At 46.9% G+C, this 13,536-nt stretch overlaps 1 protein-coding gene across 3 annotated transcripts in view; it reads right to left on the bottom strand.

Annotated features, from left to right (window-relative positions):
• CCDC148 (coiled-coil domain containing 148) overlaps positions 1–13,536 on the bottom strand; it is a 186,214-nt gene that overhangs the window by 69,421 nt on the left and 103,257 nt on the right. For all 3 annotated transcript variants that reach the window (XM_019522362.1, XM_019522363.1, XM_019522365.1), the window contains one exon: positions 5,620–5,760. In XM_019522362.1, coding sequence (XP_019377907.1) covers positions 5,620–5,760 — 141 coding nt within the window. The remainder of the gene's footprint in view (positions 1–5,619; positions 5,761–13,536) is intronic.

The following is a 13,536-nucleotide window of genomic DNA, read 5'->3' as shown; positions in this document are numbered from 1 at the left end:
CGTGGAGAGCTGCCTCCAGCTGGTAAGTTGGAAGGGGAGGGCAGAGGAAAGGGATGTGGGGGGGCTGATCAATGCTCCCCGTGGTAAGGGAAGAAGGGGTAAGGGCAGACACTGCCCAGCTGAGGCAGGGGGATGGTCCATTGCTGCTTACATTCCAGGGGGGCAGAAGCATGTGTCTCTGGATCTGCATGGCTCGGAGCAGACTCTGGCGGCTCCCGGAGGAGGCTGCAGCCACCCCAAATTTTACTGCAGCTCGACTGCCAACCCTGTGCCACCACCTGGTACAGCCGCAGCTTTTTGGCAGGCAGAAGCATGGGGCTGGGAGTGGAGCTGTGATGAAATTTGGGGTGGCTGCAGCCTCCTCCCAGCACCACCAGAGCCTGCTCCAACCCCAGCCTTCAGCAAGAAAAGCCCTGTGCAGTGCCAGCTCCGGCTCCACACGGCAGCTGCAGCCCACCCTGCACCATGCAAATACAGATCACACTCTCCCCACACCCTCCAGGGATGCAAGCAGTGGCAGGAGCTGTCCCCACCAAACATGCCACAGCTCCGTCCCGCGCCCCCACACCGGGCAGCACCTGCCCCTGCCCTCTCCCTCAGCGTGGGGGCTGTTGATCTGCCCCGCCACACCCCTTCCCTCCCCTGTCCCTTTCCATGACACTGGACTTACCAACTGGAGGCAGCTGTGTCAGATATTGGATTGGTATTGGCGAATATGCCTCCTTAAATATCAGCTATCGGTACTGGCCCCCAATGTCTTTACCTTTACTCAGCAGGGTGAAGATGTATTCAAATATCAAGGGATTGAAAATCAAACAGTTTTTTGTTAGGTTTTTTTTATAAATGACCTGTGGTTATATGCATTTATCCCTTTAATACTGTGAAAAGACTAATAATAGCCAAGAAAAAGCAATAATAGGCCAGCAACGCAGAAGAAATATGAGAAACATTTGCCTGAGTCAAACTGTAAGAATGCCAGAGCTCAGAATAAACAGAATTTGAAAAGTTTCTCTTGTGCATTTTTCTGTATGTTTATGCTTAAAATGTACAGCAGATGTCTAGAATATGCCTGCACAGAGTGTGTTCCTGTGATTCTGCCCCACTGAAGATAAAGGCAAAACATGTATTGACTACAGCTAGTCAACTGAAAGTGTATACTTTATTATACTTCCAAAGAAGATTTCCTCATGTCCATCTTTGGAAGCCATAAGCCTTCATAATAAAACTCTAAGTTACAGGTTATGAGAACAGACAAAAACAAGATAGAAGGAGAAAAAAACATTTTGCCCCATTGTCAAGCTAGCTATATGCCACTTAATCATTTTGCTATGCAGAATTCTTATATAGCCACCTGATTATGAGCACTAGCACCTGGAACCTGCTACACAGGTGAGGGAAAAGAAATGTCTTTGAACACAGCAGGGAAAGTTGGGTCAGAGTTAAACCCAAACTGATTAGAGAAATTTCCAGAAGTGTAGGATTTTCTTTTCTTTTCTTTTCTCTGTAACTAAGGTAATGGAACCCTATCTCATTAGATGTGGCAAAATATTCAGATAAGGCATATTATGCTAACAGTTTCTTTTATGGTTTATATTTTTATTATCGTTTTTAAGAATGTTACTGTGATATCAGTAATTTCATGCAGATGGCTTTAAAGAGATGAAAATCTCTCAGCTTCTAACAAGCAGTAAAGGGTTTTCCTGCACCCCTCCCCTATTTGTGATCTTGTGTTGTCTCTCATTAAGGTATGTTATGAAGGAATATGGCAACTAAATAAAGGGAAGAAATTTTAATTCCAAAGCAGACACATGGATGATAGGTACTCTGTTTTCTTTATACGTCCTTCTTCCACTAGTTGATCATCTGATAATTTAAGTCCTTCTTGTGAAGAACATATATCATAAAACCATTGCATTTTAAAATAGTTCTGCCTGGTTTATTTATTTATTTTTAACTTATTATTTTGAACAGATATACACAAAAGGACATACTCAGCATGTTAGTAACTTTAACAATAAGCAATTGCAAAGAAGCAAATAGGACAACTTAAGTTACTCATGTGTTGATATGTTTGTAGGACCACCCCACAAGATTTGCTACTTCTGCTGTTTATCATTATTGAAATAATAATAATAAAGAATTTTTAATATAAAAATTCCACAGAAAGCAGTTCCAATATTACATTCAAAGTATTAAGACTTAAAAGTAAGAACTAAGGAAAATGAGTATTGAAAAGCTCACATTTCTGTATATTAAATAAAATCTAGATAACAGAACTACAGCTAGCATACAGAATCATAGAAAATTAGGGTTGGAAGGGACCTCAGGAGGTCGTCTAATCCAACCCCCTACTGAAGGCAGGAACACTCCCAGCTAGATCATCCCAGCCAAAGCTTTGTCTAGCCGGGTCTTAAACATTTCCAAGGATGGAAATTCCACCACCTCCCTGGGTAACCTGTTCCACTGTTTTAATACCCTCCTAATGAGACATTTTTTTCTTAATATATAACCTAAACTTCCCTTGCTGCACCTTTAGACCATTACTCCTTGTTACTCATCTGCCACCACAAAGAGCAGTCTAGTTCCATCCTCTTTCAAGCCCCATTTCATGTAGTTGAAGGCTACTATTAAATCCCCTCTGTCTCCACTTCTCCAGACAAAATAAGCCAAGTTCACTCAGTCTTTCCTTATAAGTCATGCCCCCCAGCCCCTTCACCATTTTTGTTGCCCTCCACTGGACTCTTTCCAATTTGTCCACATCCTTTCTGTAGTGGGGGTGCCCAAAGCTGAACACAGTACTCCAGATGTGGCCTCACCAGTGGTGAATAGAGGGGAAGAATCACTTTTCTTGAACTGCTAGCAGCACACCTACCAATGCTGCCCAATATGCCATTAGCCTTCTTGGCAACAAAGGTACACTGTTGGCTCATATTCAGCTTATTGTCCACTGTGATCCCCAGGTCCTTTTCTGCAGGCCTACTGACCAACCAGTCAGTGCCCAGCCTGTACCAGTGCATGGGATTGTTCTGACCTAAGTGCAGGATTTTGCACTTGTCCTTGTTGAACTTCAGGAGATAACTTTTGGCCCAATCCTCCAATTTGTGTCAGTCACTCTGAATCCTAGCCCTACCCTTCAGTGTATCTACTACTCCCCCCAGCTTGGTGTCATCTCTAAACTTGCTGAGAGTATCCTCTGTGCCATCTTCCAGGTCCTTAATGAAGACGTTGAACAAAAACGGCCCCAGGACTGACCCCTGGAGCATCCTACTTGACACTGGCTGCCAATTAGACCTCAAGTCATTAATTACTACTCTCTGAGCCTGATGCTCCAGCCAGTTTTCTATCTACCTTAGAGTCCATTCATGTAGCCCATACCTCCTTAACTTACCTGTGAAAATGTTGTGGGAGACCATATCAAAAGCCTTGCTAAAATCAAGGTGTGTCACATCCACTGGTCTCTCCACATCCACAGAGCCAGTCACCTCATCATAGAAGCTAATCAGGTTGGTCAGGCATGACTTGCCCCTGGTGAATCCATGCTAACTGTTCCTAATCACCTTCTTCTCCTCCAAGTGTTTACAAATGGATTCCTTGAGGATGTGCTTCATGATTTTTCCATTGACTGAGGTAAGGCTGACGGGTCTGTAGTTCCCTGGATCTTCCTTTTTCCCCTTCTTAAATATGGGCACTGTTTGCCCTTTTCCAGTCATCCAGGACCTCTCCTGATCACCATGAGTTTTCAAAGATGATGGCCAGTGGCTCTTCAGTCTCATCAGTCAACTCCCTCAGCATCCCTAGGTGCATCCAATCCAGCCCCCTGGACTTGTATATGTCCAACTTCTCTAAACAGTGCCTAACCTGTTCTTTAGCCACTGTTGGCTGCTCACCTCCTCCCCAAACTGTGCTGCCTGGTACAGTAGCCTGGGAGCTGACCTTGCCTGTGAAGACTGAGGCAAAAAAGGCATTGAGCACTTCAGCATTTTCTGCATCCTCTGTCACAAGGCTGCCTCCCCCATTCAGTAAGGGACCCACATTTTCCCTAATCTTCCTCTTGCTATCAACATGCTTGTAGAAATCCTTCTTGTTACCCTTCACATCCCTTCCTAACTGCAATTCCTATTGTGCTTTGGCCTTCCTGACTTAATGCCTGCATGCTTGAGCAATGCTTTTATACTCCTCCCTATTTATTTGTTCAACTTTCCACTTCTTATAAGCTTCCTTTTTTTGACTTAGTTTACTGAAGAGTTCCCTGCTAAGCCAAGTTAGTCTTCTGCCATATTTGCTTGCCTTCCTATGCATCAGGATAGTTTGTTCCTGCACTCTCAGTAAGGCTTCTTTCAAGTATAGCCAAATCTCCTAGATTCTTCTCTCCCTCACACTGGCTTCCCAAGGGATCCTGCCTATGAATTTCCTGAGCAAGTCTAAGTCTGCTTTTCTGAAGCCCAGGGTCTTTACTTTGCTGCTCTCCATCCTTCCTTTCCTCAGGATCCTGAACTCAGTCATCTCATGGTCACTGCTGCCCAAGCTGCCATCCACTACTACATTCCCCACCAATTTTTCCCTGTTTGTGAGCACAAGGTCAATAAAAGCATGGCCCCTAGTTTGCCTCTTCAGCACTTGCATCAGGAAGTTTCCCCAATACTTTCCAAAAACTTCCTGGATTTCCTGTGCACTGCTGTATTGCCCTCCCAAGCACATGTCAGGGTGATTGAAGTCTCCCATAAGAACCAGGGCTTTTGATTGGGAAACTTCTGCTAGGTGTTTGAAGAAAGCCTCATCCACCACTTCCTCCTGGTCTGGTGGTCTATAGCAGACCCCCACCACAACATCACCCTTATTGCTTTCCCCTCTAACCTTAACCAGAGACTTTCAACAGGCCTATCTCCAGTTTCATACTGAAACTCTGAGCAATCATATGGCTCTTTTATATAAAGTGGAACTCCTCCTCCTCTTCTTCCCTGCCTGTCCTTCGTGAACAGTTTGATACATAGCTTTTTTAAAAAAAATAAATACTAAAGTGATTGAAGATTTTCCACTAGGTATTGTTCAGATTTAAAACAAAGTAATTTCCTGTGCACCAAATGAAAACTTAGAATAAGACACTATAACTCTCTGCTGTCTTGAAAGTGTTAATATTAATATGTGCATCAGGCCCTCTGTTAAGAGAAGTCAATTGGAAAGTTTCCTGTGCTGTTCTAAGTGCAGTGTGCTATATTGCAGACAATACTTTGTGAGACTTATTTGCTGCATTGCAGCATACCTTACTGCAGCACTGGAAGCTTCAGTAGGTCTTTGCCATATTGCTCAATAATACAAATCTGTAAAAGAGCTAGAAATTCAGTAGTTTCTCTGCATTGATTTCCTCTACAAGACTGTGACAGTCACAGGCTATATGCCTGTATCTGTGCCTTTTTTTAGAAAAATGAGAAATTAGCAGAATCACTGTGGAAGTGCGCACAGTTTTAATGCCAAAATGGGCATTGGCAAAGCTCCATTAACCACTATATCTCCACACAAATACCAAAGACTGTTTACAAAAAGTGTAAAGAATTGAGATGAGTTAGAGATTTTAGAGGCAATTAGACATAGTAACTCATTGAAATACCAAATTTCACATACTTTTTCTTTCTCCTCTGCTCTCCAAATCATTTCCTTTTGTTTCTGTAGCCTTTCTTTTTCATCTTCCTTTTCTTTTCTTCTGGCAGCTATAGCAACTTCCAATCTGGCAGCCTCCTCTTGTTGTGCTCTCCACTGCAAAACCTAAAAGAAAAGATTGAGAAAGTCTTCAAATGTAGATTGACCCATGATAAAAGAAATGTAACATCTTGACCCTGGAAACAAGAATTTGAATAGTGCAGAAATGCATTTTATACATTAAATTTTATGGTTCAGCAATATGCAATTACCTAATGAACATTATTTCCCTATCATAAGTCAGTCTTAATTTGGTGGCATAGTATTTAAGGAGCACAAACGCATATGCAAATGTAATAACTTGGGGTAAATTGTCAAAAGCATTTAAGTGGCATAAAAGACTGAGGTAAAAGAAGGTGGAGCTTCTCTACCTCTACAGCAAATTAGTTGCTCCGTATGACTGCCTATGTAAGTAAACCCTTACCCCTCAGTAAAAGAAAGTTAACAGAGAGCAGAGGAGAAGGAGAACAAAGATTCGTTCTTGTTTACTATCGGAGAAGTACGTGCGCCGGGGCACTTAGCAAAGAGCAGTGAAAACACTGGGAAGCTCCAACCCCATTTGCTTTACGTTCACTTGTTTGTATGTCCATTCTCTCAGGGGTAGTCAGCACACAGCTCTTTCTTTTAAGCAACTGTACACTGTGTTGTTGTTGTTGTTGTTGCTGCTGCTGCTGCTGCTGCTGCTTCTGTTATTGAAGCTCTACCACATATCTCCCAGACCAGAGAGAATTGCTCCCATTCAAATACAAGGACCTTGGTTGCATCCTACACAAAACCAATTTTCTCCAGTCTCTCTGCAGGGGTTCGGACAATGGAAAAATCCTTAAATGAGAAGACAAAAAGGTAGGTATTATGGCTAGACACACACCTGAGAGACTGCCAAAAACAAAGGAAGCTTGTATTAAACAGTATACTTTAATAGCAGGGTGACCATACGTCCAGGATTTTGGAGGCTGGTCCCAGCCAGCCAGTGAGAATTAAAATGAGCATCCTAGAAACACAGGTGTGCAGGCACAGTCTGGCAGGGAAGTGGAAAGCAAGGAGTGGCATGGAGTGCCAGGCAGGTAGGCAGGCAGACACAGCTGCCAGTGTACCATGCTGCCCCACCCCCACCCCCACCTCTACCTGAAGCAGCACTGCTGACTTTGGGGGCAGAAGGCAGGTGAAGTGTCCTGGATTTCCCACTCTCCCATATGGTTGCCCTATTTAATACCCAATGGGCCCTGTTTACCCGTGAGAGCAGTGGACAAAGATGAAAACTGGTTACAGAGAAAATAATTCCATAATTTGAAGAAGCCATTGGAAGAAGGGCTCCCTATGGGACTCTGACTTAAGCTCAAAGAACACCCAAGGGTGGTAAAGAAAGGCAGGTATTTTATTATTTTGTTTAGATATGCTTATTTCTTATGTTAGTTAAACAGTCATTGATTTCTGGAACCCTTACAGGTCTCTTGGCTACATCTGTCACATGTCCCTGAAGAGGTAAGCTAGAGACACAGAGCACTTACAAGATTGAAAACTCTAGGAAAAGTTGTGCTTAAGCTATGGTGGGAGGTCAGAACTGATTGTGGAAGTTTCACACCTGGGCTGTGGGGTCTCATTTCCTGAGTAACAGATATAAAACCTGTTCCCAAAAATTGTGTCAAAGAAGCCAAGGAAAGGGTCAATGGTGGTCCTATTCAGACAAGGAAAGTCAAAGGACAGGTGGATTCCAGGATGAAAAGACTCAAACATTGCAATCAGCAAACTCTACCAAGAATCTGGTCACTGTCCTGACTTCCAGGGAATGTTTTATATTTTTGGAAGAAAATGAAAAATTCAGAAGAAAGAAACGGGAGACAGTCAGAGCCCCTCACATTTACAGATCCACTTCGTTTTGACTTCTGTTTCACCATTTTGAAGGGACAGTGTTTTGTTTTGTCATTTTGTTTCATTTTGAAGCACTGTTCCATTTTGTTTCATCGAAACTCTTTCGCTGTTTCAACGTGTTTCAATGTCTAGCCCATAGGTTATACTGGGGAATCATGAAAATGCCAATAACTTTGTCATTTCTTGCCTGATTCAGATGAAAATTGCAGAGATGGTAGTGCCTTCTGAGGGCATGAAAGCTGCCAAGTTTCAAGGAGATAGGTGCAGGGATTTTTGTGAAACTATACCTCAAACAGTTGAAATCAAAACTCATATTGCTTGCTGGCAGTGGCAGCCTGCTGTCATCCGGTGTGCAGATCTGGGGGCCCACACCCCCAAGAGGGCTGTGGGGCTGTGCCGGACTCCTCCCAGGGATGCAGGCCCCTGGATCTGCACGTGGGATGACATGAGGCTGCCACTGCCGCCTGGGATCAGCACTGTGTGCAGCCCTTGTCCAGTGCTGGGAAGACTGCTGCTGCCACTGGCCCCAGGCAGTAGTGGCAGCCTCCTGTCATTCCACATGCAGATCTGGGGGCCTGTGCCCCCAGAAGGCCCGTGCTCAGTGGTGGTGCTGGGAGTGTAGATGGGGGGGGGCTACAGCAAATTTTGGGGTGGCAGCAGCCCCCCTTCCACCACTGTGGCCTGCCCTGAGCGCTGGGGAGAGCCCAGTGCCACCCCTGCAGCAGCCCCAGGAATGGCAGATGCCGCCTGCCTGTAGCTGCTGGGCTGCACCGCACCAGGGGGTTCGGGGCACGATGCATCCCTCCTGGGGCTGCAGCAGGGGCAGCACTGGGCCCTTCCCAGCACTCGGTGGCAGTGCTAGGAGGGCAGGTTCAGCTCCATGGAGCTGGCAGAGCCACTCGGAGCACAGCCCTGGCTCTCCCCACCTCCCGCCACCAGGCTGTGCCAAGCCTGTGACTTGCAAGTGACTCTGCCAGCCTGTGGTTGCAAGAAGCCCCCACAAGCATCAAGGGGGCTGGGGAAAACCCCAAGAGCCCCTGTAGGGAACACAAAGACCCCCTAGACCCCAGGGAACTTGCTTTTCTTAGCATGGCCAGAGCCAGAACCGGAGCCACGGCCACACGAGCCAGCATTATGCCGGCTCTTTAAACAGCTGTTCCCAAGGCGGGGAAACCCAGGGCTAATTGTGGCAGCTTGGGCAGCCACTGCAGGAAGTTCAAAAACCCTGCTGGAAGCCGGCAGGCATGGTAGAGAGAAGGAGAAAGCCAGCAGGCAGCACACCGGGCAGGCAGAGACTCCAGTGGCTGGCAGGAGTGTTGCCACAGGCGCTGTGCCTGCACCTGGAGCAGGGAGAGCAGTGTCTCTGCATTAGGCAGGGGGACGATCGGTCCTCACCGACCTGAATTCAAGAATTCATAAGAGCACCTCTCTCTCTGGGAGCCCAGCCCTATGGCATCAGGGTCCGGGGCTCCAGATGCCTTGACATCCTGGCAACTGACCAGTACTGAAGCTGAACCCCACAGTAAAAGGGGTTCACAGGGAATGGCAGAAACAATGATACCAATGCCCAAGCAGTTGGCAAGTGGATGGGGTGTAGGGGAGGCGGAGCCCTGAGGAACACCGTGGTGCAAATGTGAGTACCTCCGTCACCGGGTCACCCAAGAAGAGGAACACCACTGAACCCCCTCCTTTAACTTAATAACAACAAGTCATGGCAGGAAAGTTGAGGGGTGCTCCGGTAAAGGGAGATGGTATGTTACTCACACCGCCCACTAGAGGTTCCACACAGCCCCACAGAACAGCCTGAAAGCAGGAGGCAGTGAGAGCCACTGACCAGGACTGCGCTTGAAGTTAGGGCTGCACTCCGAGTGGCTCTGCCACTGGCTCTCCACCACCTCCCACCACCAGGCTCAGCTCTGTGGAGCTGCAGAACCTCCAGCCACCGGGCTGTGCTCGCCAGAGCTGTGCTCCAAGTGGCTCCACCAGCTCCATGGAGCTCAGCATGGCAGTGGGAGGCAGTGGGAGAGCCAGTGGCAGAGCCGCTTGGAGCACAGCCCTGGTGAGCACAGCCCAGCAGTGGGAGGCTTTGCAGCCCCATGGAGCTGAGCCTAGCGGCAGGAGGCAGCAGAGAGCTACTGGCCAGGGCTGCACTCAGAGCTAGGGCTGCACTCAGAGCAGCTCCACCACTGGCTCTCTGCTGCCTCCCACAACCAGGCTCAGCTCCATGGGGCTGCATAACCTCCCACTGCCAGGCTGTGCTTGCCAGGGCTGCACTCAGACTGGCTCCACCACTAGGTCTTCCACCGCCTCCTGCCACCAGGTTCAGCTCCATGGGGCTGGCAGAGATGCTCAGAACACAGCTCTGGCTCTCCCCCACCTCCCACCACTGGGCTGCTCTCTGAGTCACTCTGCCAGCCCCACAGAGCTGAGCCTGGCACCAGGAGGCAGTGGGAGGCGGGGAAGAGCCACTGGCCAGGGCTGTGCTCAGAGCCAGGGCTGAGCTCTAAGCAGCTCTGCCACTGACGCTCCCACTGTCAGGCTGAGCTCCATAAGGAAGACCCCAGCACAGCCCCCCATCCCACAGCCCTCCCATTGTAGGTGGCACTGGTGTCCCCCCAGGAAGGGCTGGGGGAAGCTGATCAGAGAACTGGGGGAAAGACTGGAGAGCTGGGGAATCCAACCAGAATGTTCAGGGACCTGAACATTCCCCCAGCTCCTGGTTCAATTCTCCAGCTCTCTGATCACTCCCCTGAGGTCTTCCCTGGGGGTGCAGGCCCCTGGATCTGCACACTGGGTTTCAGCAGGCTGCCGTTGCAGTTTCAGCAGAAGCCTCCTGAAACCCCATGTGCAGATCGGAGGCTGGCACCCCCTGGGAATAGCTGGGGGAATGATCAGAGAGCTGGGGAAGTGATCAGAGAGTTGGGGAATTGAACAGGGAGCTAGATGTCAGTATCAGAGCAGTCCTTCCCCACTCTTCACCCTCCATCTCCTTAGTTTCTGTTTAGGTGCAGCAAGCCCAGCTTCAAAACTTGAAACTTTTTGAAACTTTTGAAGCATTTTGAGTGCCCTCATTTCATTTCAAAGCCTTTTGTTTCATTTCAATTTCACTGTTTCGAGCTCAAAATGTGTCGAAACAGCTTCAAAATGAAACACTCGTCAAAATTTCACAGAACCCTAGTATTTATTTAGATCGTCCACACAAACAACACTATCTCAGCTCTTCCTTTATGATAACAGAATTTAAAATGCTGATACCCTGAATGACTTCTCTGACAGATTTAAAATAATAGCTGATAGAATCAGACAGAGCAGAGAATGAAGGCAGCTTCATTCCTTCTTCCCTTCCTAGTACATTGTCTATACAATGATGCCAGGGATCTGCTCATCCCTTACAAGCAGTAGAAGAGTGGCACTTTTGAACTGGGGAAGTATGGGTTTGGGGGCATGAAGAAAGAAAAGAGCTGAAAAAGGAAAGACAAGTTGGGGCTGGGAGGGAAAGCAGAGACCCTGGGTGGTAAGAGAATTAAAGACCAGCAGGGATGTGGAGAGTTTGTTTGGGGGATGCAAGAAAAGAGGAACCATGAGATTGGGGAATGGTCATGGTCTGGAAAAAACATGGACTCAGTGTGCTAGCAAAGACACAAGCAGGAACTAAAGAAAGAAGAGAGTGAATGAAGATGGAAGCATGGATCTAGAATAGGGCGCGTGGAGACAGAGGGAGAAAAGCAGAGCAGAGAAATGAGAAGCTGGGACTATTTATGTGGATGTATGAGCTAGAAGGACTGCTAGAGGGAAGTGGTTGCGATTCTTGACCATACCTTTTAGGGGTGAAGAAAAATTCTGATAAAGAGGTGAACTCCTGGGCTCAGGTAGGGAGTAGATTAGGAAATGAACGAACTGCAGGGTAAAGTACAAAACCCCATGTGTTTTTCTCTAGACCCAGCATGGGTCCTCACCCCACCAAACTGCAGAGAGCAATAGAATCTCTTCAGTGACACCTGCTGTTGCATATTAGGGACCATAAAATATGATCCTCTCTTAGTGGTTAATTTGTTCAATTAAATTGAACAATCAAGTGGTCATTCATTAGCAACAGACTGTATGACCTGGAAGGTATAAATTGGTAATACTGAAGAGCGCATTAAGGGTGCATACAGATGTGTGGGGAGGTTAGGGAAAGGTTAGATTGTGTTAAAAATGGCCACCAGATATAACTGAATTCACCCAGGTTACACTTAGGTCAATCTAACTGCCAACTGTACAAAAGTTCCAGGAATGTTAGAGTAGTTTAAAAATGGCCAAACAAATTTAAGTTAACTCTGCCTCCAATGTAGTCTAACTCAGATTGGGTTAGCCGTTTTTAGACCAGTCTAACTGTCCTGACTTTCTGTACAGTTCTCAGTGCAGCCTCAGGGCTGGGAAAGCCCAGCTGCTAGCCCCAGCCCCAGGGCTGATCTTTCCCTACCCACCCCCTTGGCACAAAGATATTTTTAGCCTTTCCCCAACCCCTTGGCTCACCCCAGATGGACAACCCCTTCCTACAGACCAGCCAGCCCCCCTTCTTCCTCCAGTCCACCAAACCCCCATCCTGTAAGCTACCGGTGCCAGTTTTTTCAGCAGTTTGCCAGGGAAGGGGATTGTTCATTTGGGGTGGAGAAAAGACTTTCCCAAGCCCCCCTGATTCTGCCAAAACCTCCCAGACCCCACCAACCCCCTGCCTGCCCTTCCAATCTCCCAAATTGCTCCTGTATACCCTGCTAGCCCTCCAAATCCCCCCATGGACCTCACTAGCCCCCCACAGATGCTTCTTCCAAGTGCTCTGCAGACTCTGCTTGCCCCCTCAATTCCTTCCAATTTCCCCTACAGATGCCACCTGCCCCTGAATCCCCAATCCCTCTGCAGACCCTGCTAGCCCCTCCGATCCCTATCATGGATGCTACCTGCCACCCAATTCCCCCATGAATACCCTGATTCCCCCTGTGCCTGCTTGCCCCCCCAGTCTTCCAACCTCCACCCCACCCCTGCTAGGTCCCCATCCCAATTTACCTTAGATAGAGTCACCATTTTTAACTTGCTCTAACCTACCCCTAACCTCCCTGAAAGTCTGTACCTAGCTATAGGCTAGTATTGAAACTATTTATCTAAAACCTCTTCCCCAGTACATCTATGGATTCATAGCAAAAATATCACAGTTTGTTTTGTAAAATAGGTTTTTTTAAATGCCAAAAATACTCTGAGTTGTTTCTGTTTCAAAAAGTAATAGCATGTTATATGATATCAGAGAAATTGTACTAGGCATAACATAGAAAATAAAAAATATAGAAGAACAGTATGATGTAATCAAGTAGATATGTCTTCTGTTGCATAACTGTTTCATGTATTGTATGCTGAAAAGACTCCACATTTGTAAAACTAAACTGGGTATTTATTAAAAGAGCTATTTACAGAGATTCGGCAGCTGTAGCCAGCATCCTTGTAAAGCATCCTTTGAATCATTCTGCCTGCAACCTGTGCTCCTCCCTCCATCATTCATGCAGTTGCTACATCTTTCCTTTCAACAATTTTTGTTGCTGTTGCCTTTATTTCCAGTGTTTGTTAACTTGCTGGATCTGGTGGGGGCTAGTATATAATACTTTGTGTTTTGATTGACAGTGAGGGACCTGTTTCTATCCCATGGCGGCCTTCATGCTGGGCAGCATTCTCTTGGTCATCTGTATTATTTACTTCAAACCAGTTAATATTCAAGGTGCCTTCTATATCCTCCTGGATGTAACTTTAGCCCTTCTCTCTGGCTCCACTGGCTATTTTCAGTCATTTTAATGCAAGTGAAACTCCTTCATTTTCCTACTTTCAAAGGGTCTATTTTTAGTTTCACCTAGTCCTCTAAGTTTCATAGTTTCTAGGGTCGGAAGGGACCTGAGCAGATCATCTAGTCCGCCCCCCTGCCATGGCAGGAAGAGCACTGGGGTCAAA

The sequence above is a fragment of the Gavialis gangeticus genome, unplaced genomic scaffold (genome assembly GCF_001723915.1).
Source record: "Gavialis gangeticus isolate Ggan-Ray unplaced genomic scaffold, GavGan_comp1, whole genome shotgun sequence".
Taxonomy (NCBI): domain Eukaryota; kingdom Metazoa; phylum Chordata; order Crocodylia; family Gavialidae; genus Gavialis; species Gavialis gangeticus.
Note: the sequence above shows the minus strand (reverse complement) of the source record. Positions and strands in the feature narration are given on the sequence as shown.